Here is a 27103-nt window from a genome sequence, read left to right as displayed (position 1 = left end):
TGGCTTCAGTCAGCCCTGGGTGCGCTGATGGCCAGCCAGATCAATACCACAATCTGTGGTCTTTGGCAAAGCGGCCGTAGCGCTTACAGGGTGATCACATCTGATCAAGTCTTCATCAGGATCTATTGACAGATTGATTAGAGCGCCCAGCGTCCACCAATACTAACTTCTTCTTCTTGTTTCACAGTGTTAAAGTCGTGGGACAATAAAACGTTGTTGTCTTGAATAAACATTGCCTTTTCACCGTATAATGATTATTTTTCTGCCTTTATCTTTGCATCTACTAAGGCAGTGTGTTGAATGGTATGCAGTGTACATAGTTTTGTTATGACAGCATACAGTACTTCACAGGGATTTTCTCTTTGCTTGTTACTAAATTTACACTCTGCCTGAAACAATGACTGCTCAAAGCTCTCATGTTTCAATTAAAATAGAACCCCAGGTGAAAAAGTATGAAAGAAACCCCATGCAGTAGGTTTGAATAACAATAGACCGGACATTTTAGCAGCGCAGCTGTTTTTATGTCTACGGCATTGCCGTGATATGTACTCAACATTTCACCATGGCCTGCGTGACTCTACTAACTTTACTCGTTCGTTTTACTTGTTTTTTGTTTTTTGCCACCCACCGCCTCATGGCTCTCATTCACTCTTGGAAAGTAGTCGAGAAAGAGAGACTGTCGGAGTCATGGAAGGTGAAGGTGGCAATGAAACGATGACATGAGAAGATATGCCTGATTGTGCTCTGTCTTTGACTTTTACTTAGTGTGCTTTCATTTTCACTTGATATGTTATATTCTAATTGTGTTTTGTGGTCATGTCAGTGCTAAACCAACCAGGGATGCTCCAATCAGGGTTTTATGCTGCCGATACTGATCATCCATGAGTGAAATCATCTGATGCCGATATCAATCACATAGATTAAGTGTACATGTTTAAATGTACTATGGGCTACATCAGGTATCACCATTTTTTCTTGCAAGAGCTACTTTTACAAAATGACAATGGCCAAAAGCTACCCTTTTTTGTAACATTTATATTCATTATATTTCAACCGAAAAGGAGAATACCCTTGTTTTACCAGAACATTAACAACATGTTGGCACCTGCAACTCACATTTTGTATTTCACAATGCATTTGTTAATAGTGTTCTCACATTATCAACTGAAAACCTGAATGAAAAGCAGGCATGCGGGCCTCATGTGGTTGTGGGGGGCTCACGTCGGTGACCCCTAAGCTATATGATATGAAAGGGAAACCATAAAATTTAGCCAAAAACATATTTGACTTACTTTTTCAAACTCACTGGTGAAACTTAGAGGATCATGTGCCTTCTTTAAGGAGAATTTGGATGCAAGATTAGCTGGATGGCGCTGTCCGATGAATCCAACCACTTTTGGGGGGTTGGCTTTTTTGAGCTATGGTCTTAAACTTTTGATGAGCTGATGAACAGCCTGTTTCACTTAATGCTTGTTTGCAACAAATTGCTTTTTGTCTCACTCCCATTTCTTCATTTTGCATTTTGAAGCTCTACTTAGAACCCCTTAACAGTGCAAAATGAACAGTGCATTCTTGACGTTTTTCAACTGCTCTTAACATTTTGATCAGGGGTGTATACTGTATATCATTTTTTAATGCCATAAGTCTGTCATTACCTATCTGACATGTCCGTCTGCTTCCTTATTTACAGAGCTGTCAGATGTCGAACCCAATGTCTTTTTAAGACCCTTCCTAGAGGTTGTGCGATCGGAGGACACCACTGGACCAATCACAGGTCTCGCCCTTACCTCCGTCAACAAGTTCCTATCTTACGGCCTAATAGGTAAGCTGTTTGGCTATCCTGCTGCTCACAATTTGGCTTCCGCCTCATCACCGTATTAGCCATATACATTTCATCATTTACTGTACGAGTGTTTTAGAAATGTGCTTGCACAGGAAATCCATTTTTGCATCAACAACTGTCAGTCCTCTGCATCATTCTCCTGTGTCAGTTCATCATTTTTATAAGGTTCATTAAGACAATTCTTCAGGGTTCCCATGCATCCTGGAAAATGATAGACCAATTTTCCAGTCATGGAAAAGATGGAAAAAAAAGGGGAAAAATCAAATGTCTGTAGCCACCTATCATCTGGACAACGTTAAGGCACATCACTTCTTTGCTTCTTGCCCGCACAGCTCCCCATGTGATGCTACCACCAAATTTGCAGTTCCGCTTAGAGCAGTTTTACAACCCCGTGCTTCCTTTTGACTTTGGCTGCGTTCACACTGCACGGTATGATGTTCAATTTTGATATTTTTTTTTTTGTTTAAATCCAATTTTAATGTGGTCGTTGACATTACCAAACATGTGAATGCAAAGCGTCTGGAAGGTGACGTGCATCCGCAAAGGCATGACATCTCTCGCATTTCCGTGTGTTTACTCAGAAGTGTGCGCTCTAGTGACGTGCGATAACGTTGACTTCATTTCAGAACTGATACTGGGTAAAATTCAGGCTGGTATTGGCGATACCGATCCGATACTATGTGCAAATTCACATAATGTGTCTGGTAAGTTTGAAAAAGTAGTGTACAGTATTTCAAATTAACTTTAAACCCTGAAGTATATTGAGGTAGAGGGGTGATTTACAATGTAGCCGAGCTAATATACAACATCAGAAATAACAAAGGACAAAATCATATATTTGAAGTGTCAAAAGTATCTCCTATTTTGATTTCAGAATGGACTTTAGAGCATGAGGAGCTGGTATTGGAAGGATTGATATTTCGTTATTGATCCGCACATTGCTAGTGTGCTCTCTTTAACTTGTCTGTGGCAATTTCAATGACTTTTTTGCAACGGGAATCAATATTTTCTGAACTAAATGATTCAGTAGGAGATGAAGAAGAAAGAGGGAAAGAATTTAGGCTATGGCAGTTCGTAGACATCTTGCTGCCACGTCTGATCCAAGGTGCGTGTGGTGGATGTCTGAGACATGACGAGAGCTGCTTCACTCACACCTTTTAAAAATAATTTTCGGATGAGAAGAACTTTTTCCTACATCGGTGAGTACCTTTATCCAAGTCCTGCATGATAAAGCATGCCTTTCCGTGACCGCCTACATTCGTGAGTACCTTTTAAAGTCTCGGGAAGCACGGCAATTCACGCCTTTAGGTTTCGGACGCATAGGTCGGATATATGCCACCTGACATACAACCTTTATATCCACATACCAATGAGGCCTGAGTGGCATTGGAAAAAATCTGAATTGTGCTGTTAACACTGACATAAAAAAGTCAGCTACAGGTCACATATGAGCAAAAAAATCGAAATTGCCCTGCAGTGCAACCATAGCCTTTTGCTTGATTTAGCCACTTTTCAGACTAAACGCCTACAGACAACACTAGCAACTGCAAGTTATTGAGTAGGGGTGCCTTGATAGGAGGCAAAAAAATAAGTATCAGATTATATCAGCCTGCATCTAAAATATCGACACTCCGATATAAGCGGTCCATTCCGGACTCCGTCCCAGCACGTCTATCCAGCAGCAGGCGCCTACAGTCCACATGATTACAACAGTGTGTGCTAAACATGCTAACAAAGTAGCATGGTGTAGGTGGCAGTATTTTTTGTGCAAGCGGCATTGTGCAAACTTGGGAAGGGCACCGGGGAAACCTTTCATACAACCAACCTCATCGGGCATTTAGCAGCATCACATGGGAAACTCCAACGGCACGGCAATACATTCTTTTAGCTAGAAGAGAAAAGAGCCGGCCCCTGTTGATGGTGAGTGAATTTGGGTTTAAAGGCTTCATTCAACACCTCCAACCTCGCGGTCACTATTTTGTGGATAAAACAAGAAGCCACATTCATAAAGAAGTGAATGGCTCGGTTTTTCTTACCAACTGTTGTTGACTATTGTTCTCCATTTGAGTAATATCACTTGATCACGTCTTTTACTACATTCCACACTACAAAATATCTCTGATTTGTGCTGTTATGGGATCGATATGAATCGGTATGGGCTGATATTCAAGGCTGCAATATCGGAATCGGCTCAGAAGTGGAAAAAGTTGTATGGGGACACCCTTATTCAAAAGTGTCCCTTTTTATTGATCCGTATGACGGAAGTTGTCTCTGTAGCGGCTGAAAACATCCTGGAAAATCATGTTGTGGAAAAAGTGGGAAACACTTTGGAGAGCTGCAACTATTTTAATATTCCAGTCATGCTTTTATGCATTTTTGCATTATTCAACGTGAATATCCTGTGATGTCATCCTCTCAAATGAGCTATTATGTTTGTGTGATAGCTAAAACATAAGCTATTCACACACATCAGCTTTGACTTTGGAAAACACTGAAGGAGATTTTTGCCTCTTTTCTGATATGTTGCGTACCAAAGAAGTCGGTGTTTCTGTTTGTTTTCGTATTGATTTGGTCCGTCTACACTGTAGACTGCAGGGGTGGGCAACCCGCGGTTTCTGAGTCGCATGTGGGTCTTCAGCTTCCTTGATGGGGTCCCCTCCGCCAAACACGGCGATATATAAGTAGGAGAAAGTAGGAGTAATGTGCATTTTCAAAATGAATGTGATATATCCTCCTCATCGCAAATCCGTGAATGCACCAGACTGCGTTCTGACTGCTATTTGGATGAGCAAGGGAGGGGGAGGTAGGCTGGTCCGTGCAGTGGAGAGGGAAAAAGGCTGAGGGAGTTTTCAGTTGAGTCTGAAGCAAGTTATTGCGCTGTAAAATAAAAGATTTTAATTAAGGAGAGCACAGCAGTATGTTTGATAACGAGAAGCGCGCTGTGTAGCTATGTGCTCGGAGCCTGTGACACTCTAATCGCCGAGGTGGTGACTCCGCTTAGAACAATATGTTCTTTCACTTTCACGTCTCCAAGTACCAGAAAAATCTCCTGTTTGTCGCTAGTCACCAAGAGGGTAGGGGAAGTTGCCAGATTTAGCGAGAAAGTGGCCAAGTTGGCAACACTGGGCTGCACGCGAGATGGGAAGCCATTCACAGATGAAGAATACGTGAAAGAATCCTTCACAAAAATATCAGAGCATCTATTCTCCAAAGTAAAACATTAACCGGAAGTGATTCAGATAATGAAAGAAAGACAGTCAGGGCCAGGACCAATAGACTCTTTTTATCTTAAAGTTGGCTACATTTTGTTTTCATTTTACACAAATATGGGAACCATTTATTAAGACTCAGGGAGCTAAGTGTTGAAATCATTTGAGAGTAGCCTACACATGCAGGCACACTTCACTGCAAAAACAGCCATACTTGAAAGAAGCCCAAATTACATTAAAATGAGGCAACTTTTCTTATTTCAAGCAAAAAATTCTGCCAATGGGGTAAGCAAAATTTGCTTGGCTAGAATTCTTGTATGTAGAATATTTGTCTTGTGATGTTTTAAGAATGTAATGAGTCCTAAAATAAGTTGTTCTTAATCACCTTTTAAGTAAAATGTTCTTATTAAAAGGTAAGAAGTACGCCAAATGCTCTTATGCTCCTAAATTGGGATCAGATTTGCTTTTATGAGGCTAGATTTAAGCAAAATGTAGGTGTATTATTCTTATCGATAAACAACCATTCATACCTATGGACAATTTTTAGTCTCTAATGAACCGATCAGGCATATTGTCGGAATGTGGAAGGAAGCCAGCGTACACAGAGAATACCCATTGGGGGAGCGTGTGGGTTCCTCACGGGGGTGTTCCGACGGGGATTCCAACCCGGGTTGCCTGACTGTGGGGCCAACATGCTATCCACTCGGCCACTGTGCAGCGAACATCTCTTCTTGTCCGCATGCTGGTTATGCTGGTTACTTCTTTTCAACAAGCATGATGCAAATTATATGGATGGAACTTTTTTATTTAAAAAGAAAAAAGTGTGATTGTATCTAAAATTCACTTCATTTAGGAAAACCTTGTCATAAAAACTATCAGAATTCTTTTTTGGCATGATTTGCATGTAAATTCACTAGTTTTTACATTTATAAACTAGACAAAAATACAAGTTTCATAATTTTACACATTTACGCAGATTTAATTTCTTGGTACGCTCTGTGAAATTTGCTGTGCAGACATCACATTGGCCCGAAATCAGCAAATCTTTACATTTATTTTATGTGTCCATTCATACATTTAAATAGTTTAGAAATCAATTTTGTTCTCAGTTTAAGATAAATATTCTTAAACTGTTGTTGAAGAATAATCAAATGAAGGTTGTTAGCTCGTTATTAGAAAAAAGAACATATTTCTGGCAAAAAGAAGAATTGGCGAGCTGTACTTTTTTAATATAAGATGATTTTTCTCAAGTGAAAATTTCTAGACAACCTAATTTTTCTTTTTAGGAAAAAAATAAGAAATGGTTTCTTAAAATGGGACTTCAGTTTCTTGAAGTTTAGTTTTTGCAGTGTTCTGTTTGTTGTAACTGGTAACATTTAAAAACGATTACAATTTTTACAAGTTTATAAGCAGTGTATTGTTTTGCAGCCCCTGACTATTTAAAAAAAAATAAAAAATTAACTGGAAGAGGAGGCAAAATGGCTGTTTTGATGATCAAGGTTGCCGATTACTCCATTCATCCAAACAAGCTTCACATTCATTCCCTAACAAAGAATAATCAGTTAGTGTCAGTCAATTGCCAATTAGTTGGATTAGGAGCCATACCAGGAGATAGATACAGTACAGACCACTTACTGGAAAAAAAGTAATTCATAGCAATTACAGAACGCGTGAAATGGATACAGTTGTTTGTAAATTGCATGAAAATCTTTGGAAAGCAAGGACATTCTTAAGCAAACCTTTAAGCAAGGCTGTATGTATATCTTTAATTTTATTATGCACTTATTTTTTGGAGGACTTTGGTGTTGTTTTGAGTCTTATTGGTCATTTTGTTTGTTGTTGTTTTTTTTGTCATTGAAATGTCACACGGTGAAGTCCAATTCTAGAGATGTGTGAACAATTCCAGTTTCGCGAGCCAGTTAGCCAGCCATGTTAATCAGCAGTCCTCACTCATACTTGTATGTCGTCCTTTTTACTAAGACATGAAAGCCAAGTACTGCTTGACCAAGCAACAGTGCATTTGTTGTCAAGCACTGCCATCTCCTGGTCACACAGATTCAAAAGCCAAACGCTAAACCCAATTCCAATGAAGTTGGGACGATGTGTAAATTGTATATAACAACAGAATACAATGATTTGCAAATTACTTTTCAACCTATATTCAATGGAATACACTACAAAGACAAACTATTTAATGTTGAAACTGGGAATCTTTGTTATTCTTTGCAAAAATTGGCTCATTTGGAATTTGATCCCTGCGACATGTTCCTAAAAAGTTAGGACAGGTGGCAAAAAAGACTGAGAAAGTTGAGGAATGCTCATCAAACAGCTATTTGGAACATCCCACAAGTGAACAAACGGTGGGTGCCATGGTTGGGTGTAAAAGGAGCTTCCCTGAAATGTCATTCACAAGCAAGGATGGGGCCGGGTTCACCACTTTGTGAACAACTGCATTCATGAATAATGGAAAAGTTTAAGAACAATGTTTCTCAACGTACAATTGCAAGGAATTTGGGGATTTCATCACCTACTGTCCACAACATCATCAAAAGATTCAGAGAATCTGGAGAAATCACTGCACATATGCGGCAAGGACGAAAACCAACATAGATATCCCCGACCTTCGATGCCTCAGGTGACACTGCATCAAAAACCGACATCAATGTGTAAAGGATATCAGCACATGGGCTCAGGAACACTTCAGAAAACCACTGTCAGTAAATACAGTTTGTCGCCACATATGTAAGGTCAAGTTAAAACCCGACTAACCAAAGCCATTTATCAACAACGCCAGAAACGCCGGCAGCTTCTCTGGGCCCGAGCTTATCTAAGACTGACTGATGCAAACTGGAAAAGTATTCTGTGGTCTGACGAGACCACATTTCAAATTATTTTTGGAAATTGTGGACGTCATGTCCTCGGGGCCAAAGAGGAAAAGAACCATCCTGACAGAGTTCAAAAGCCAGCATATGTGATGGCATGGGTAACTTCCACAAATGTTGGAAGTCATGAATGGTGTGATGTTTTCATGCCATGATGCGTAGATGTTTATTGGCTCCAATTGCACATTTATTTCTAACAAATTTCTTGTCTTCACCACTTAAAACATGCGGCGCCTTTTTGCCATGTCTCCAAAAAGTGTGTGCTGCAAAAACAAAGGTGGCGTAGCGGTGTGCACATTCTCACGTCAAGTTGTGTTTTTTTAGGTACCATACTTTGCGTGGGAAAACGGCATATGCAACTTTTGGGCCCCATTTAGTGCGTACGCAAGCTTTATAAGTAAGGCCCCTGGACTTGACGTGATGTTCCAGGTAGGACCATCTGGTGTGACTCCACTTGCTCCACTTCCTCCAGACCTGGAAGAACTGCTGATTATTTTTTTGAAATGATAGAGTGTTCCCTTGTTTATCGCGGGGGATAGGTTTCCAAAATAGCCTGCAATAAGTAAAATCCGCAAAATAGCCAACGATATTTTTGAGCAGTAATTATAGATGTTTTAAGGCTGTAAAACCCCTCACGATACACTTTATAGACTTTTCTCAGACAGGCATTAACATTTTATCACATTACGCTCTTGTTTAAACACACTCAAAGTCAAAATTTAGTTTGAATTTCAATGATCAACTTACGAGATTGGACCCGAGAAATGAAGTGACTCACTCATGGTTGTGGCACCGTTAGGCTGTAGCGTTTTTGGAACCTTCGTAAAACATATTCCTCCTCGTCGTGAACCCAGGCGCCCTAAAGCCACGTAACTTCTGCCTTCATTCAGCATGTACAACAGGAAACAGGCAGCCCTGCGAAGGAGATTGGCTGTAGATCATTGTCAATCAATCAGGACGCAGAAGACAGTGGGCGGGTTCTCCCTTCGACAGTCAGGACTGCTGTGGCTCTATACATGTTGAGATCAAGTGGACACGTCTTCAACTCTCACATGCGTATACAACACCCTCTACTGGTAGCAGTAGTAATTACAATAAAAGACCCAAGCTAGAGAGCACCGATAACTCAAGTACACTACGACGCAGAACACAATGTGTGTTAATACGCTGTTTAAAACAAAAATGCAAAATTGCACTTAAAAAAAAAATCCGCAAAACTTGAACCACGCGAGGGAACACTATATTTCAAGATTGGAGTGCACATCTCACATGGGAAATATGCCTTTTAATGTTAATTTTCATGTGTTTTGGTGTCATCAGCACATAAATATGTTCTATATTGCTATTGTAGCGAACGGTAAGCTCGCAAAATTACATTTAAAATCAGTGATTAATACAATACTTTATTTAGCTTTAAAAAGCATAATCTACAGGCTTTTGCCTTTCATATAAGGTATTTCTGATTCCAAATGAGCACCTAAAAGTGAAGTTATTTATTGTTCCTACAGCTTGGATAAGTGACCAGACTTTTGTTTAGTTATTTATTGAAATTCAAGTCGTTCAAGTCCAATGAATAGCTTGAAGTGGTACGAGATAAGTAGTGAAGTGCCAGAGGTTTAAAAAAAGGTAAGGTTGCCCAAAACTGAAAAATAATGCATACAGGCATGGCAAAAATGATTAGACCACCCTTAATTTAAGAGCTGATATCTAGCAAATTCCATGGTTTTCTTGATGACAACCAAAGTCACTTAAGTTCTTACATGAATAGCTATAGCATTGTACTGCCAAAAAATTGAACTCTTATGAGCTGTTTTTGTCGTCATTGTTATATTTGTCCAAACAAAGGTACCGATTGAAACAGTGGTGGTCTAATAGTTTTTTCATGATACACACACACACACACACACACACACACACACACACACACACAGCAAGATGTTAAACACAAAGATTTGTTTAACTTGTAATGAAGTAAGTGGTCATGAGCTGTGGGTTGGGAGTGAAAGGACAAGATGGTGGGTACAAGCGGCTCTCCCAGAGAGGTAAGGTGAGAAGCACTGTAAAACTCTGGTCAAATAGTCTCATTTCTTTGTGCTGTGTTTGTGCAACACAAACGCAGCACAAAAGAATGAAACTGTTTTGCTTTCTTTCTAAGCATGTCGGGGGGCTGATAATGTAATAGCCCAAAAACTTTAATCGTTAACATCTCAAAAACGAAAGCAGCCCAGACGTTCATTTTAACCGCACAAATGCAGCACAAACGAATGGGACTATTTTGGTTTCATTTGGACCAAATAGGGCGCTGGGTGAACTTTGGTTGACCTATAAAATCAACTGTAATAACTCAAAAATGAAAGCAACACAAATGTTCATTTTAATTGCACAACACAACAGCACAAACGCAGCACAAACAGATTATTTGACCAGAGTTTTGCGTTTGGTGGGGGGCCAACTCCACGCAGGTCATATAACTCTTATATAACACTTGGGGGGGAAAAATACAGGGGGAGTTTCTAACAGGTCAACAAAATATCAAAGACTGATCCAGATAATGGAATAAATCCGGTTGCTGTGACCCACAATATGAGGGGGGGCTTTGGAATTTTCATAATGGGAAGACAACAAATGAAGCTATAAGCATGCAACCAACACCATTATCTATAGCCAAGACACTGTGGAATCTGGAATGTGCGGATTTGTTGTTTGTTCAAAAGCTCTGGGAGCTCGATCCAGAAGAAAACAGCCGTTACGGAAAATGCAATTTGTGTGAAGAACTACTCAACTAATATTGACGTCATTATGAATCCAATTGCTAATGGTATGTTTTCACGGTCAAGGAATCTAAATACGTACATAACATACTGTAAATGTAGGACTAATATTTACGGTGCAAATCACAACATGAGGAGCTATGACGTTTGGCCGAGGTCTGCGCCCTTCAAGGGCTTTTCTAGTATTACATAAAATTACATCCAATTAAAAGTTGTAATCATGAAAAACAAACAAAACAGCGAAAAAAGTAGTAATTTTTGTATAATTGGGTTGTGGAAAAAGTTATGTTAGAAGATTAAAACAACAGCAGAAATGAAAATAACAGCTGCAGTTTTACAAGAATAAAATCAAAATATTAAGGGAAGAATGTAACAATGTTTTGAGAGGAAGTTCGTTATATGAGGGAAAGTAATGTCATATTAGTAGCATAGAACTGAAATATTAAAGAAAAAAAATGTTTTAAGTCGTAACATTATGAGAAACAAACAAAACAAAATAAAGTTGTACTTTTTTTTTTAGAAAAGTAGGTTGGGAAAAAGTTCTATTATGCAAATATAGTCCAAATACTATGGGAATAAAGTCATAACATTATAAGAATAACATTTGCAAAGATTGTTGGAGTGAAGTTGATATCAATAATATGCTTTTTCACCTTTATGACAAAGCTTAGATGCACTTTTTTCTTGAAATATACTGTACATATTCTTATCATAATTTTCAAAATATCAAAGTGGCAAAATTTCATCCTTTCATTTATCACTACGTGACCCTGGCTGGAAAGCCTTTGGACACCCATGCTGTATAGAAACTATTGATAAAGCAGCCAAATGGATATCTACTTAGTTTTTGGTCTGCTTAGTACTGGTTATGTCTTCACTGGTGCCATTATGATAGCGCATCCCTACAGCCTGCATTGTAGATTTAACAACTGAATGCCATGTTTGTCAGCCTTTCCATCCATGCTTCTCCGACACCCCCCTCATTACCATGCTATTTAGCTGATGAATTGCTCCTTTCTAGGGTGATGGTGATGAAAAACAAGCTGGAGGAGAGCTTTCTAGCTGCTCGTATTTCAAAAACACTGGATCATGTTCATCAGACAGCCAATTTGTCCAAGTCTCCCCCGAACAGAAGGCCCCATCTGGTCCCAGGGTTTGGGCGACAGTAACTCAGTCTGTCAGGAAGGAGTCCCGCCGTGGAAACAAAATAAATAGCAACTAGTTGTTTGGGTAGTAGTATTGGCACTCAAGCCCCCCAGTCTGAGCTCACTCTGAAATCTCTCCCTGCATGCCTGCATGTATGGTTGTACATAGTTTGGTTGTACGTCGTGTATATTATATTACAATATCTTCAGTAAAGTCACCCACACTGAAAAAAATCTTTAAAAAAATTATTTTTATTTATTTATTTATTTATTTATTTATTTTTTAACTTTCAACCTAGCAGTGCAGCTAGTTTATGACCATGTCTAATCTCATGGCCTCTCCTGTCCTTCAGAACTACGACTAATCATTTAAATACGATGCCGCTCGCACGTCAGTAGCTATTTCTTCAGCAGAAGCCAATCACGAGTTGTAAGAGAGCTCTTGAGGATCTCGTCAAGCCAACAACTGAAATCGCAGGTCATTACTAAGTATAACAGTCAGACTCACAGTAAACTCATCACACAGCAAACAACACTAAAATAATAAATAATAATAATATAGGATACAAGACATGTACCAAATATGAGTTTAAAATAACTTTTACCCACAATGCATTTCATCCCAGCAGAGCCTGGCGGGCCACCAGAAAGAGCTCATGAGTGCCTCTGACGTCACCATATGAACTTTGCAGTAGACTTTACTTGGTATTCTCAAAATGTGATCTACTGATCCTACTTAAGTAAATGTTACTAAAGTATCATTATTCAAATGTACGTAACAAAAACAAGATACCTTTATTACCTAATACTAAGTGAACACATTCATATTCGATTTTTACGGTTTCCTCACATAGTTCACATGTATAACAAAGGTAACATTTGCTGTGACAAAAAAAAAAAAAATCCACTGCATGTAGTCACAATGCTACAGTTGTGATCACATGACATTTTTGTATGATGCCACTGTGGGACTGAATCAGATTCCTCCGAATGTAGTGGTGGAATAGTCGATTAAGACACCCTAATCCACATGTATACTGTACAAAGGAGAGGTGGTCACTCTAACAACAGAAACTAATAAGAAAAATTAACATGTATGGAACTAGTGCTGCAAATAACCATTCCTGAAGCTTGTTGTTTGGATGAATGGAGGAATGGGTGAGGCCCTAGACGCACCAAATCAATGTGAAGCAAGCACAGACAGTTAGTGCTTTGGTCCGCAACATACTGTACATATTAGGAAAGTGGCAAAAATGTCCATCAGTGTTTTCCAAAGTCAAAGCTGAAGTGTGTCAATATATTGTTTTATCTAAAACACAAACATAATAGCTCTGCTTTCATGGATGACTATCACATGACATTTACATCCTTACATCAAAAACAATCAAATACCAATATACAGACCCTTTCCAAAAAATTAGAATGTCATGGAAAAGTTGTTGAATTTCCATAATTCCATTCAAAAAGTTAAACTTTCATAGATTATAGATTCAGGGCCCACAATTTAAACGATTTCAAGTATTTATTTGTTTATTTTTACATTATTTGGGCATCCAGCTCATTAAATCCACGAAAACAGGAATTCAAAAAATTAGAATACTGTGAAGAAATCACCATTTACTTCTCAGTTTTTGCAGAAAAAAAAAGAAAGAAATTAAGATCACATCAATGCGACGTGGCATTGAAGCAATCAGCCTGTGGCATTGCCTGGGAGTTATGGAAGCCCAGATTTCCTTGATGCTTGCTGTCAGCTCTTCTTTGTTGTTGGGTCTGGTGCCCCTCATGTTCCTCTTGAGAATACCCCATAGATTCTCAATGGGGTTTAGGTCCGGTGACTTGGCTGGCCAGTCAAGCACTATCAACTTTTTGAATGGAATTATGGAAATTAAACAACTTTTCCATGATATTCTAATTTTTTGGAAAGGGTCTGTAGTTGTTGATTAACTCATTCACTCCCAGCCATTTTTCAACAGACAACCTCTTCAGTACCAGCCATTTTAGATGATTTTGACTGATCTTTCAAGGCACGCAGAATATTGTGTTCAGTGGCTATATAAACATGGGTTAAGTTTAGCGCTACCAAAAGAAAGATTAGACTCATTTTTTTTATCAGAAACAATGTTTGTTTGTACGTTTGTTTTTCTGTTCTTTCGCAATCAGCAGTGGAACGTAGGTAAGTTTCAGGAAGATATCAGTTCTCAACAAGGAAGGAAAAAAGGAGAGAACCAGCTATTTGTGAAAAGATACATTTCAAGCATAACTTTCACTTTGACACAAATATTTTAAACAACACACAACACATATCTAACAACATAACACAAAAATGGGGTTGCTTCAGAATACTTCAAAATAACAATTTATTTGCAAATATAACACCATGAACTATTTACAATTTTCATATTTGGAACTAAATTATGACTTTATGCTCCTAATTTTGTCTTTAATCGTCAATCTAATCCCAATCGACTTTATTCATATAGCACATTTTATAAACATGGTTTCCAAATTGCTGCACAAACTGGAAAAACAGTAAATAAGTAAAAGTACAAATTAAAACAGTCAAACTAATATCACAACCTCAATGAGCGCGCTGGAGTGTAAATTTGGATGAGTTCCAACGTGTATGGGGAGCCAGCCCATTCAACGCCTTTAAAAAAAAACAACCCATAAAGTCTTAAAATCAATTCTGAAACGGGCAGGCAGCCAGTGCAGGGAGGCGAGAACTGGGGTGACGTGCTCCCTTTTTTGGGTTCCTTTTAAAAGCGGTGCCACAGAGTTCTGGACTAACTGTAAGGGAGAGAGTGCATTGCGGCTTATTCTAGAGTAAAGTGCATTACAGTAGTCCAGACGTGACAAAATAAAAGCGCGCATGACTTGTTCAGTATGTCGCAAGGATATGATAAAAAACAGGATTACAACAGCGTTCATGTGTTTATTATGCTTAAGATTGCTGTCAATTATGACGCCAAGGCTGGTTGGTGGCTGTGGGACGTATGTGGTTCTTGAGGGGTACCGCTGATCACTTGTGTCTTCCCCTCGTTGAGCTTTAAGACATTTTCAGCCAACCAGACCTTTTTTTAAGTGGTAAGTAAATTTGGCAATCATCTGCATAAGTGATAGGAGATGCCACAAGTGGGACCAGGTATAGAGCAAATAGGAGGGGCCCAAGAATTGATCCCAGAGGGACTTCACAGTCAATGGGTCAGTCAGTGGATGAGGTGGAGTCCCACAATAAGGCATCTCCCTGACAGGTAAGACCTAAACCACTCAAGGGCAGTCCAAGCCACATAAAAGAATGGTATGGTCCGCTGTGTCGAAGGCAGCAGTCAATCTAGTAAAATTACTGCTCTTTTTGCTGTTTAAATTATTATTATTATTTTTTTAATTCTTCAACAAATTGTAGACACTTTGGACACCCCTGTGCTTCACAATATTTCTATATTTAGCAAGTAATATACTCCTTTTCCAAAAAAGGCCACTAGTGACAAATCTAGCTACTTTTTCTGGTCTTATTGGACACTTTTGGAGGCTGGCGTGAAAGCATGTATCACTGTTTTCAACGAGCAGCTGGTCCTGCCCCCTCCCCTATCTAAAAACATCTAAAATCTAATTTGTGACATTTACAAAAAAAAAAGACAAGAAGAACATTTCTTGCTTTTGGATTTTCCCACGGCATCCATAAAACATATGAGTCGTGCGATGCCGGAGTGGGCTGGCTCACCATGAAAGAATTCAGCGTAATCATGGAAAAGGTTTTTTCCTGTATATTCCATGTGTGCTATATCTCACTGCATGGCGTGTTGCATTTGCAGACGCTAACCATGAAGGTGCAGCTGAGGCTATTGAGAACATGGCAGACGCTGTAACACATGCCAGATTCGTGGGAACAGACCCTGCAAGTGATGAAGTGGTGCTGATGAAAATCCTCCAGGTACTGGTAGCCATTCGTTGGAACTTTATCATAGCATGGAGAGTACATTCATCGTAATTGTAGCTTAAACGCTGCTGGAATCATGTCTCTCTCCTGTCCTCTTCCAGGTCTTGAGGACTCTGCTGCTGACACCAGTTGGAGCGCATCTAACAAATGAGTCGGTTTGTGAGATCATGCAGTCCTGCTTCCGTATCTGCTTTGAGATGCGCTTAAGTGGTTAGTCACCTTTGATGATGTTTCATGCCATCCTTACACTGAAAGATCAGATCTTGAGCTGGTTTGTTTGATTATTGTTGCATGTGAACACAGAGCTCCTCAGAAAGTCAGCTGAACACACCCTTGTTGATATGGTGCAGCTGTTGTTCTCCAGGTAAGACGTTGGCTCAGATTTGCTTCTGTTGGCTCATGAATGTGCTGTTGCCATGTAACATGGTCGGTGGCGGACTGATTGACAAATGTCATAGCATGATTTCTCCTTTGGCATTTAGCATACTGTAATCACAGTGGTACCTCGGTTAACATCCACCCAGGTTACTGCGTTATTTGGTTAACAACCCAAATTTTCTCTAAAACGTTCGCCTGCTTGTTTAGCGTCCATAATACCAACAGGTTTGTTTATGCCGCCATTTTGGGTGACGCCCACAAGATGAAATCTCGTGATACTTGCATGTGATGACACAATGCATTGTGGGCCACGGACGCCATTTTACGTTGTTTATATGAGAGTTGTAGAGAGATACACGAACAAACACCCTTCGCAGTGTTCGAATATTGTTTTAACACCCGAGTGGGGAAAATGCTTTGTCTTTTTAATGAGTTAAAAATATCTGGCTTTCTGTGAGACCCTGAATGCATCCTCGCTGAGTTCTGACTGGTGATGGGATGAGCGTGAGCTGTCAAGCCAAGTGACATGTGAAATCTGTGTGTTAAATTTTGTGCTTGTGCTTTATGTCAGTTATCGTCAAAAATGCCAATATCGGACATCCCTACTTATAAGGCACACTTCTGTGACGTGACTGCTGCCAGTGTTTTTGTTTTTTTTCTTTTCATTTTCTATAATAAACAAAGAGATACATGTTTATTGGTTCTAGAAAGTTGATATGTTGTTTTAGATATTTTTTGCCAATTGTGGTTGCAGCATAATAATGTGTTTATTTTTGTGTTATTTTGTTCATTGACCGATTTTTGTGTTTGTGGGGGGGGGGGCAAAACTAGGTAAAAGTGTTCATTCATTTGTAATTAATCTTGCATCATTTTATTGTCTATAAGATGTGTTTGGTGTTAACATTTTTGGGTGTCTGGAACGGATAAATTGGATTTACATTATTTTCAGTGGGAAATTTGCTTTGGTTAGAGTCCGTTTTGGTTTGAGTCGGCCCTTCTGGAATGGATTAATGAAGTTAACCAAGGCACCACTGTACACCCATCACCCCCCCAGTGCACATACATCAGAGTGCCACTCACATTGAGCAGCATACAAAGCCATGAATGAGCTGCAAACTGAATGATGTAAAATATTAGGCATGGTGGAGCCACCCATGGAAGAATTATGCACCAGAGACAAGGCTCTATTATTACACTTTGTGTCAGGCGGTGGGTTTACGTGTCTGGTCGATGGTGTCAGAATATAAAGCATTAAATATACACATTTAAAAATATCACTAACTTTTATTTTTCACACTGAAAAGATAATTTTCGGTTGATTTCAGAAAGGTTAGACTTTGATCAGATATGACACAGGCAGGTCACTGAAATATAAATGCACTTTGTCTTTGTTTCAATGTGTCACAGATTACCCCAATTTAAGGAGGAGGCCAAGAGTTATGCTGGTGCCAACATGAAGAAGGTATTTATGATGTAGTGTCTAATCTGCTTGCTGACATGACTCAATTTCAACTTTTGCTGTACACATGTACATGTACGTTCTCCCAGGCAATTCGTACTGTCTAGCATCTCTAACATTTATCGACATGTTGGCTTTTCAACTGTACTGAAAAGTTGCGTTTCTTTAGCAATGTAGCGAGCGACTGTGAGCGCGCACCATTTTTGCGCAGTTTCATTTTATATTAACTTTGCCGATCAAACGCCTCAGTCGCGTTGACTGTCGGGACGAAGGCTCTGCTGCACATCCACACTGAAGGCGTGGCATTCGGCTTTTGTGCCTTCGTTGATATTAGCGTTTGCTTGCTAACCTGCTAACTGCTGGCACTTCGTCTGTGTATCCACTCACTAGTAGCCCCGCCTCCATGCACTGGGACAGAGGCTGACAGGAGGGTTCACATGCTCCGTTCATTCCACTATAGAACCAATGCGCACAGAGACATGCAGAGTGAACCCTCTTTTCATCCAGCCTGTGTGGTACAGATAGACGAGGAAAAGGAACAGGCATACATGCATATGTCAATTTATCGAGGCCGTCAAAATTATGGACCATTTATTTATTTATTTATTTATTTATTTATTTATCGATTATCGTGACAAGCCTATGTGTATTTTTTTGTGTTCTTGCCCCAAGCCAACGGTACAGGTGCCATGATGTATCCTGAAATACTAAATATACAGTAGTTGTGTCAATTCAATTCAAATCCATTGACTGACTCATACAGTATATGTATACATACAGTATATGTATACCTACAGCCCACCTTCACCCATGCCTTATCCTCTGATTTTGGATCAGATTTCGGAACATTTACTATAAAAGTCACTGCTGGAGCATATGGTTTAGTTGTAGCTCTAGTAACACTCCCCTTCTCTCTTAATTACCATGGTTCAGTCAAGATGAAGGAAGCTAAGCTAAATAGTCAGAGAGTCGTGGTCACTCACAGAGTTGGCTCGACAAACATACAACAGCAAGAATGGGAAAAAACATTTTTTCAAGGGTGACAAAAAGAATGTTGAAGATAAAAACATGATAAAAACATGATAATTATATTTTGGGTCGTGTTTAATTGAAGATCCAAATTAAAAAGGGCGGGATCGTCATCAGTACAGTAATCCCTCGACATTCACACTTCAAACTTCACAGCTTCACTCTATCACCATTTTTTCCAAAATAATTCATTCATAAATCATGCTGTTTTGTGATTGAATACTGCCTACTAGTCAAATAACATGGTTATTTAAGCACATTTTACATACTTGTATTTTGAATGAAGCATTTTCAAGCATAAAAGGGCCTAAATGAGGACTTGATGGGCGGAACAACAGGCTTTTATTGCAGCTTTGAATGATCTCACAACAGGCACAATAATCCCTGATAAAAATCACTAATAAAAACACGGGCTACTGTTGCAGCTGTAACTCACAGCATGCTACAGCTCAACTCCCCCACGCTGCTCCCCAGCACCAGAACGTATTTACAGCAACACACACGAGCGCGAGTGTCGTCTTATATGTCTAATTTTGTCTTATTATATCTGCTATATTGGGTAATAGGAGTGTAAAGGTGACTATAGGGGTGTTATTTCCTGTCTAGAGGGCTCTAATAATGGTTAAAGGTGCTAATAATGTTAAATATAATGTCCAATTTTATAAAAATATAATTAATGTTAAAGTAGAAGGTGGTAAACGGGTTTTCTCAGCTGTAACTATGAAAATATTCCATTCATAAGTAAGGAATCCTGCTTTGCGGCAGTTCACTTACCAAAGTCGTGTCTGAAACCAATGAACCGCCAAGCTGTTCATGAGTGTGTGAGTGTATACTGTACCATGCTGGATACCCAAATTGGCACAAAAAGCAAGAACTGCGAACAAAAATGAAGATAAAATATTTAGTTTGGAATGTGCGTATGGATGTTTTTTAATCTTGGGTGTGTTTTTTTGGAGAGAAATGATAAGTAGGATATATCATAGAAGGTGCATTGTTGCATTTGTGTGTTAAGTACGTGTGGGCTGGGTTTGCATGCTTTGCCTGCCTCCCCTTTCAAGCTGGCCGCATATGTTTGATGTGTTTAGGCCAGTAGTTGCTGTTTGTTCCCCAGCTCGTGCTGTGTTTAGGACGACAGAGTATTAGGGCCACATGAAAAAAAAACAAATTTTAAATGAGATTTTGAGAATAAAGTCCTAAATTTACATGAAAAAAGGCATACATTTGTGACTTTTTACAAGAATAACATTCTGAATGTACGAGAATAAAGTTGCAAATTTATGAGAAAAAAGGTTGTAATATGAGAATACAGTCTTACATTTCAGAGAAAAAAATCGTACATTTACAAGAATAAAGTGGTACATTTACGAGAATGTTGTGAATTTAAGAGAATGATGTCGTAATAATTACTAGAATAAAGTCGCAAATTTACGAGAGTAAATTACAATAAAGTCATAAAGTCACTCGAAAAAAAAGTAGTAATAATACAAGAATAAAGTCACTAATTTGCAAGAATAAAGTCATAAATGTAAGAGAATAGTTGTAAATTTACAAGAAAAAGGGTTTAATATTACGAGGAAAAAGTCTTACAGTAAATTTACAAGAATAAAGTTGGGAATTTAAGAGAAAAAATGTCATATTATGAAAATAAAGTGATATTACGAAAATAAAGTCTGAAATTTATGAGAATAAAGTCATGTTATTATGAGAATGAAGTCGGACATTTCTGAGAATAAAGTAAGTCAATTTATGAGGAGTAAATTTATGAGTTGTAAATTTAAGACTTTTGTCCTCATAAATTTATGACTTTGTTCTCGTAATGTTACGACCTTATTCTTGTAAATTTACCACTTTATTCTCGTACTTTACTCTCGTAAATTTAAAAGTTTGTTCTCGTAAATTTGTGACCTATTTATGACTTTTTTCTCGCAAACGTATGACTTTATTCTCATAAATTCACAACTTTATTCCCTTAAATTCACTTTTTTGTCGTAAATTTACGGCTTTAATCTCATAAATTCACAACTTTATTCCCTTAAATTCACTTTTTTGTCGTAAATTTACGGCTTTATTCTCATAAATTCACAACTTTATTCCCTTAAATTCACTTTTTTGTCGTAAATTTACGGCTTTATTCTCATAAATTCACAACTTTATTCCCTTAAATTAACTTTATTGTCGTAAATTTACGACTTTATTCTCATAAATTCACAACTTTATTCCCTTAAAATCACTTTATTGTCGGAAATTTATGACTTTATTCTCGTAAATTCACTTCATTCTCCTAAATTGACTACTTTATTCTCGTAATATTATGACCCTTTTCCTATAAATGTATTACTTTTTTCTCTCGTAAATTTATGACTTTATTCTTGTAAATTTACGACTTTTTGTTCCTCATAAATTTGCAACTTTTTACTTGTAAATTGATTGTCTATTCTCATAAATTTACGACTGTAAAATTACCACTTTATTCTTATTCTTGTAAATTTATGACATTTTTCTTGTACATGTATGACTTTATTCTTGTAAATTTACGACTTTATTCTCTAAATTACAGATTATTATTATTATTTTTTTCATTGTGGCCCTAATGTGTTTAGAAAGCCGCCACGAAAATCAATGTGTTGTGCTGTGCTCCACTGCTGACATGTTACCCATCACTAATCACGGGCACCTGCCTACTCCCCTTCTTTTCTGAGGCTTACAATATCTTATGGAAAAACAAACGAGTCCAGGTAAGGAAGATGAGCTTAAATATTAAGGCTGGAGTTTTGTCTCCCTAAAACCCAATTTCACTAACCCCAGTCATGTTTTGTTTAGTCCAAGCAGACAGGAGCAGGCACTTGCTGGTGTATTTATCATTCTTTTATTCTTTGCCATGTTTTCTAACACCCATGCTTGTCATTACTCAGATGATTCTTATTTTCTTATGTTTAAGTCCAAGTCATTTTATAATATAACCTGCTGGAGCTGTTTGAGTTTCTCAGAAATGATGAGCTCATATCTGGAAAATGTGAACGCACGCATGGAACGTGAACGTCAACATTAGCGGTGCTGTTGTCTCCTTTGTTTTCTCTTGGAAATTTATGTTTGGATTATATTATTGTCAATTTCATGGAGGAAAATGGAGCAGAACCAAAATGTCAGCTGTGTTGTAGCGTGATCATGTCAAAAACATATGGTGTACAGTGGATTGTATTTGTATTGTATTGTATACAAATACATCCCCGCACGTTCGCCAATCAGCAGGCATAGCCAGCAAATTAGCAGATTTTGTGTGTTGTGTGTCAAAAATAGATATTTTTATGGGCCTATCAATTACTGGTGCTTTTTACACATTTGCTAGTGGTGCCGGAACGTAAACCCTGTGAAAAGCGGGGATCTACTGTATTGAAAAAGTCATGACTGAAAAAACTGAAGAGTTAAATGTAATAAACAAACAGCACTCAAGAAGACTACAAGAGTCATACTGCCTTGTGGTAGTAAATGTAGGTACAATACTGACTACCATGAATTCCGGTGTATAAGCAGCTACTTTTTTGAACACTGCTGCTTGAATAGCGGTGCGGCCTTTCCTTTACTTCAGAACTGCCACTGATTGTTTAAATACTGTGCTGCCCACGAGTCAGCGAGGAAACGATAGCTCTTTCTTTGGCAGGATCCAATCACAAGTTTTCAGTGGAGATTAGTGTATATACCAGTAGAACAACGTAACAGTCTACTAACACAAAGAAAAACATTTGAAAGGTTTTCCATCACGCATTGCACCTGAGCATTGATTGTGGCACTGCAATGACATCAGGTTCCGTCTTTTTACTCGGGACTCCGGGTCATCTGGCACATCTGGTGCAGCATTGCAGCAACATTTTCTATGCTCTCCTCCAGTGAAATGGTTCTCAAACAAAATGCATTATGGGAACACTTTAAATGTTGTTTTTTTAAATATATATAAAACACGTGTTGATACATGTTTGTAGATTTGTGATACTTGTGATGTTTGTAAGATGAAACTGTGAGTCAGACTGTTATATTGAGTAATGACCTCCTGCTATTTCCAAGGGGTTGACGAGCTCTTTGTGAGTTTTTTTTCATCGCTCATGATTGACTCCTGTCAGATAAAGAGCTGCCTGGTTCTCACTGACTGAGGCGTGCCACAATATCCATTTTATGACGTGGACACATGCGGATGATACACTGGTGTGGCTTATGTTAGAACATATTTGGTTTTCCTCTAAATTTTGGGGGTGTGGTTTATACACCGGAATTTACGGTAATGCGAGACCCTCACATAACTTAAAACTTGTTTTCATGATCTTATTAAGTGTGGTCTATCATTGGCTCATTTTCAAGAAGCTGAATAATGCATCTTTTTCGCCCAGTTGAAGATGCGTGCAGGTGGAATGAGTGAGTCCTCTAAGTGGAAAAAGCAGAAACGTTCACCGAGGCCAACTCGCCACATGGTCCCAAGTTCCTCTGGTCAGCTGGAGCCTCCTCAGTCTGCCACCCTCAGTAGCGCCAGCCTATCTGGTAATATTTTCATCATGTCAACTAGGGCTGCAACCAACTGTTCTTTTCCTTGTGGATGAATGTCAAGCTTGTTGTTTGGGTGAATGGAGTAATGGCTTAGGCCCTACAGCTGGGGTCTTTCATTTAAATTGAGTAAGCTCCATTTAAATATATTGACATTTTTTCACAGCAAAGGTCCAAACCTCATTTTGCCTTAAATTGCATCACACAGACTTGCTGATATGAATGTGCAATATGAATGAAACCCAGCACATCAGCCCATTGTTTCAATACAACACAATTATTCTGGCACTTACATGGCATTTAAAGGAAAACCGGGCCAAATTTCACTTAAAAAAATAAAAGGTTTGACTGTACAATGAAGAACACAAGAGGATTATTTTTAAGTTAAATAAAATTGCACTGAAAACTGATATGAGATAATAATTGAATTAGTATCTCTTTAACAGAATAGCTGCAACACTGCGGGCTCTTAAAGTTTCACATGTTGTTGTTGTTGTTGTTGGAGCTGACACTGGGATTTGCCTGAATTTCTTTTTGTTTCTGTTTGTTTACCTTTGAGTAAGATCTCTGCAGCAGAAGCACTCCTTCACAACTCCCCTGTCTGAGTCTCCGATATCCATACAATCCCCAGTGAACACTCATGGGCTATCCATACGGAAACGTTTCATTGATTATTGATTCATTGATTCATTGTTGCAGCTCTAATGTCAGCGGTCCAAAGTGCAGCCCAGTTGTCATTTGCAGCCCGTAACTCATTGTTTATTGGGCCTTGGGATATTGTAGAAATATAACGACATTAGAACATTATCAAGGAGTATTTAGGCCACACAGAGAACAAACCAGAATGGCTGACTACCCAAGCGTAGGTACTTTGCTGATGTTGAATATTGCCAATGAGAATATTTGTTTTGTCATCCCAAGGTGTGTTATCCTTTTTTAGATGAAAAAGTGTAAATATGTAAGACATTTATACAGTATGTATACTGCTGTTTAGGTGGGGTTGCCTTCGTGGAGCAAGGTGCTTCACTCCCAGCCTCAGACAGTGCCGGATCATCCATCTCTAGTCCCACAGCCACAGACAGTGGCCTGGACTCCTGCTCCAAAACTACGTCTCGGGAAGACCTCTCTGACCTGGATCAGTGTGGCAATGCTGACACACTCCTAGGCACTGAACCTGGCTCTCCAAATGCACAGGTATGCTTGCACACGTCTTCTCTGTGGGAATAGAAATCACTTGTATGATTGCTGTCATGGACTGGTACCAGTCAAGGACGTATGCTGCCCACCACCCAAAGTCAGCTGGGATAGACTCCAGGTCCATTGGCTTTCTTACCCATGTCCCATCTACTGATATTGCCCAGCACTTCATTACTGATATCAAGCGATACCGCTATTGACAGCAGTTCTTCCCTTAAACTAATGTCAGGTGACGTAGTGTAATGAATGAACACATGATGCTTCGTTGAATATGATGCCACTGCATGCATTTCACTCAAATACAGTTTGTGCAAAATAAGACAAATACTGCAACATGCACTACAAGTTCTAGAAAAGGTTAGAGGGAAGAAATTGTGACCAGTGGTCAAATAAAACAACGTGTTCTCATACAAGTTACAAGTAAGACAAGTTCATCGTAATAAATTCACAAATAAGAATCCAGTGAAATAATGAATTTGGGAATTGCACATTTCTACAGGATGTGGCACAAATGTCTGTGTCAGAACAAACTCATGTACAAACAGTGTTTCCCTTAGGATGTTTTTGAAGCTGTGGTGGTGGGCTGCATGGGACTCGTGTCACTGTTGCATGCCATTTTTTTTATTATGACAAACAACCATTTTTATGACTTATTTATTAATTTATTTAACGTTTATCAATAACCAGCAGAACATGAACCAAGAACATTGCAAAAAAAAATGATGGCAAAGTTGCTGAGAGCACTTAAAGTTGGAGTGTAAAATGTCAGACCTATTTCGTCCAATAGCACAATCTGACTAGTACAAAAGTACAAGATTTTGTACTACATTTAAAATGAAAGCTGTTTTAGAGTAAAAGTAGTACATGTGACATGAATTGTTCAGTAATATATTTTTTAGTTAAAAAAATAACACAATTAACAAAATAAAATAACAATTTAAAATGTTTGTTATAGAAATGTGTGGTGTATAAAGAGTATAAATTGAGTGTCCAGGGTTATGATAGCACAGGTGTATCCAACTTGCAGTAAAACTACTTGAGGTGAGACAGAGGTACAGAGGTGAGCTATTTGTGTTTTATGTGACTGCCGACATTTAATTGCACTTTATTTACAAAGCACATCTGCCCTCAGTGTGCCCGTTTGTCATTAAATACAGTCGTCATGTTTGAATCGAACACTTATAAAAATGCTACGATTTGAACTACTCAACATCAGCTGGTGAGCCCTGTGATAGCGTCACTATCTTAAAGCTGGACACACTGTGTGTTTATGTTGAACAACTTACCCGTAGTCACACTGTAGTGTTATGAAGACAAGCCATAAGTATTATAATGATAACAAGAGAGCAAGATTGTCAAGTGTCACTGTAGAAATTAAGTTAGAACGTGTGCGATAGCCACTTCTAGCTTTTTAAGGTGTGGCGGCTTTCATTTTGTAGTGGCGCACGCCATGATCAATTACATGTAGCAGAAACCCTAGCAAAGATTGAAACTCTGGACTAATACATTGAGCAAAATGATGAAGTCGGCTCATTCAGCACATTACGCATGAACGCCGATCCGTATCGGCCAATTTCTGTGAAAAGGTACGTGATCGGCATATGCCAATAAATGCCTTTCAACTCCGATCACAGAAGCCGATCACCACTATTGCAGCCCACAGCGATCCATGCGTGCAGTGTCGTGTCTTTACCCAACTAAAGTCTTGGGCGCTGTGCTCCTCCCACTTTCCTTCACAGTGCGCAGGCGAGCCAAAAACATCATGTCTGCCGCGTAGAACTTAAACTACCAAAACATACGATGAAAACTATACTGTGGGGTAGCACGTTAAATGGCTCTAATTTAATTCAGTATTTGAAGAACAAACACTTGCCAGAGTATGGTGAGTTTTGGAGGCTCACAGTGTGATCATCAGTCAAACGGCAGCTAACGGAGCCATGTGGACACGCTAATAGCTTGAAAAATAATTTAATTAATCGGACGCGATGACCAGCCTTTCTCCATGGTGGAACACACCGGGTTCGCAGACTGCTTTCTCACGTACCTGGAAGTCCTGCTAGAGCCCCACCAATGTACTCTCGCATCTAAAGTGTCCGTAACTCATTCAATACCAAAGAGGTTTTACGTTTTTTACGTTTTTTATAAACCCAAACGCCCGATCTCAACAACGTATTTGTCTGTCTTTTATGTTTTTTGCACAAGAGGCTAAAAGGGTTGATGATGCAACTCCCGACTCATGGATTTGCCTTCAGAGCAATTTTAAGCCATAAAACCAGCCACTATGGGGCAGAAGTGCATTTGATAAGAGCTCAGCAGACATCATGTGGACGTAAGAATCACACATGACAGCAAGGAGGGAGTGAGAGAGCGTGGATTAGTGTAGCGTGCAGGAGGTTGCGCATCGTGCGGAAATATTAACGCATGCGTGTGCAGTTCCAAATATGAAAATTTTAAATAATTCATGGTGTTATTTGTGAATTAATTATTTTGATGTACAACAACCTTTTTTGTGTTGTTTATGTTCGTATAGTTGTTTAGATATTTGAGCTGTCACAAGAGCAAAAAATATTTTTGTCATTGTGATATGACCTGAGGGGCTCCAGCACATCACAGACTATCGACAGCGGAGTAGCGTAGCCACGTCCAGCCAAACCACACTTCCAGATGAGCTAAATGACTTCTATGCCCGCTTTGACACCCAAACTCCTGATGAGCAGAGAGGG

General features: G+C 38.9%; 1 protein-coding gene across 3 annotated transcripts in view; it reads left to right on the top strand.

The window, feature by feature from the left end:
* gbf1 (golgi brefeldin A resistant guanine nucleotide exchange factor 1) overlaps positions 1-27103 on the top strand; it is a 131534-nt gene that overhangs the window by 48364 nt on the left and 56067 nt on the right. For all 3 annotated transcript variants that reach the window (XM_054797702.1, XM_054797701.1, XM_054797703.1), the window contains exons 4-10: positions 1691-1822; positions 15663-15781; positions 15889-15997; positions 16091-16151; positions 17573-17627; positions 23033-23180; positions 24178-24377. In XM_054797702.1, the coding sequence (XP_054653677.1) occupies positions 1691-1822; positions 15663-15781; positions 15889-15997; positions 16091-16151; positions 17573-17627; positions 23033-23180; positions 24178-24377 (824 nt within the window). The remainder of the gene's footprint in view (positions 1-1690; positions 1823-15662; positions 15782-15888; positions 15998-16090; positions 16152-17572; positions 17628-23032; positions 23181-24177; positions 24378-27103) is intronic.

Source organism: Dunckerocampus dactyliophorus, chromosome 13, assembly GCF_027744805.1.
Source record: "Dunckerocampus dactyliophorus isolate RoL2022-P2 chromosome 13, RoL_Ddac_1.1, whole genome shotgun sequence".
NCBI lineage: Eukaryota > Metazoa > Chordata > Actinopteri > Syngnathiformes > Syngnathidae > Dunckerocampus > Dunckerocampus dactyliophorus.
This window is presented reverse-complemented; position numbering and strand designations above follow the sequence as displayed.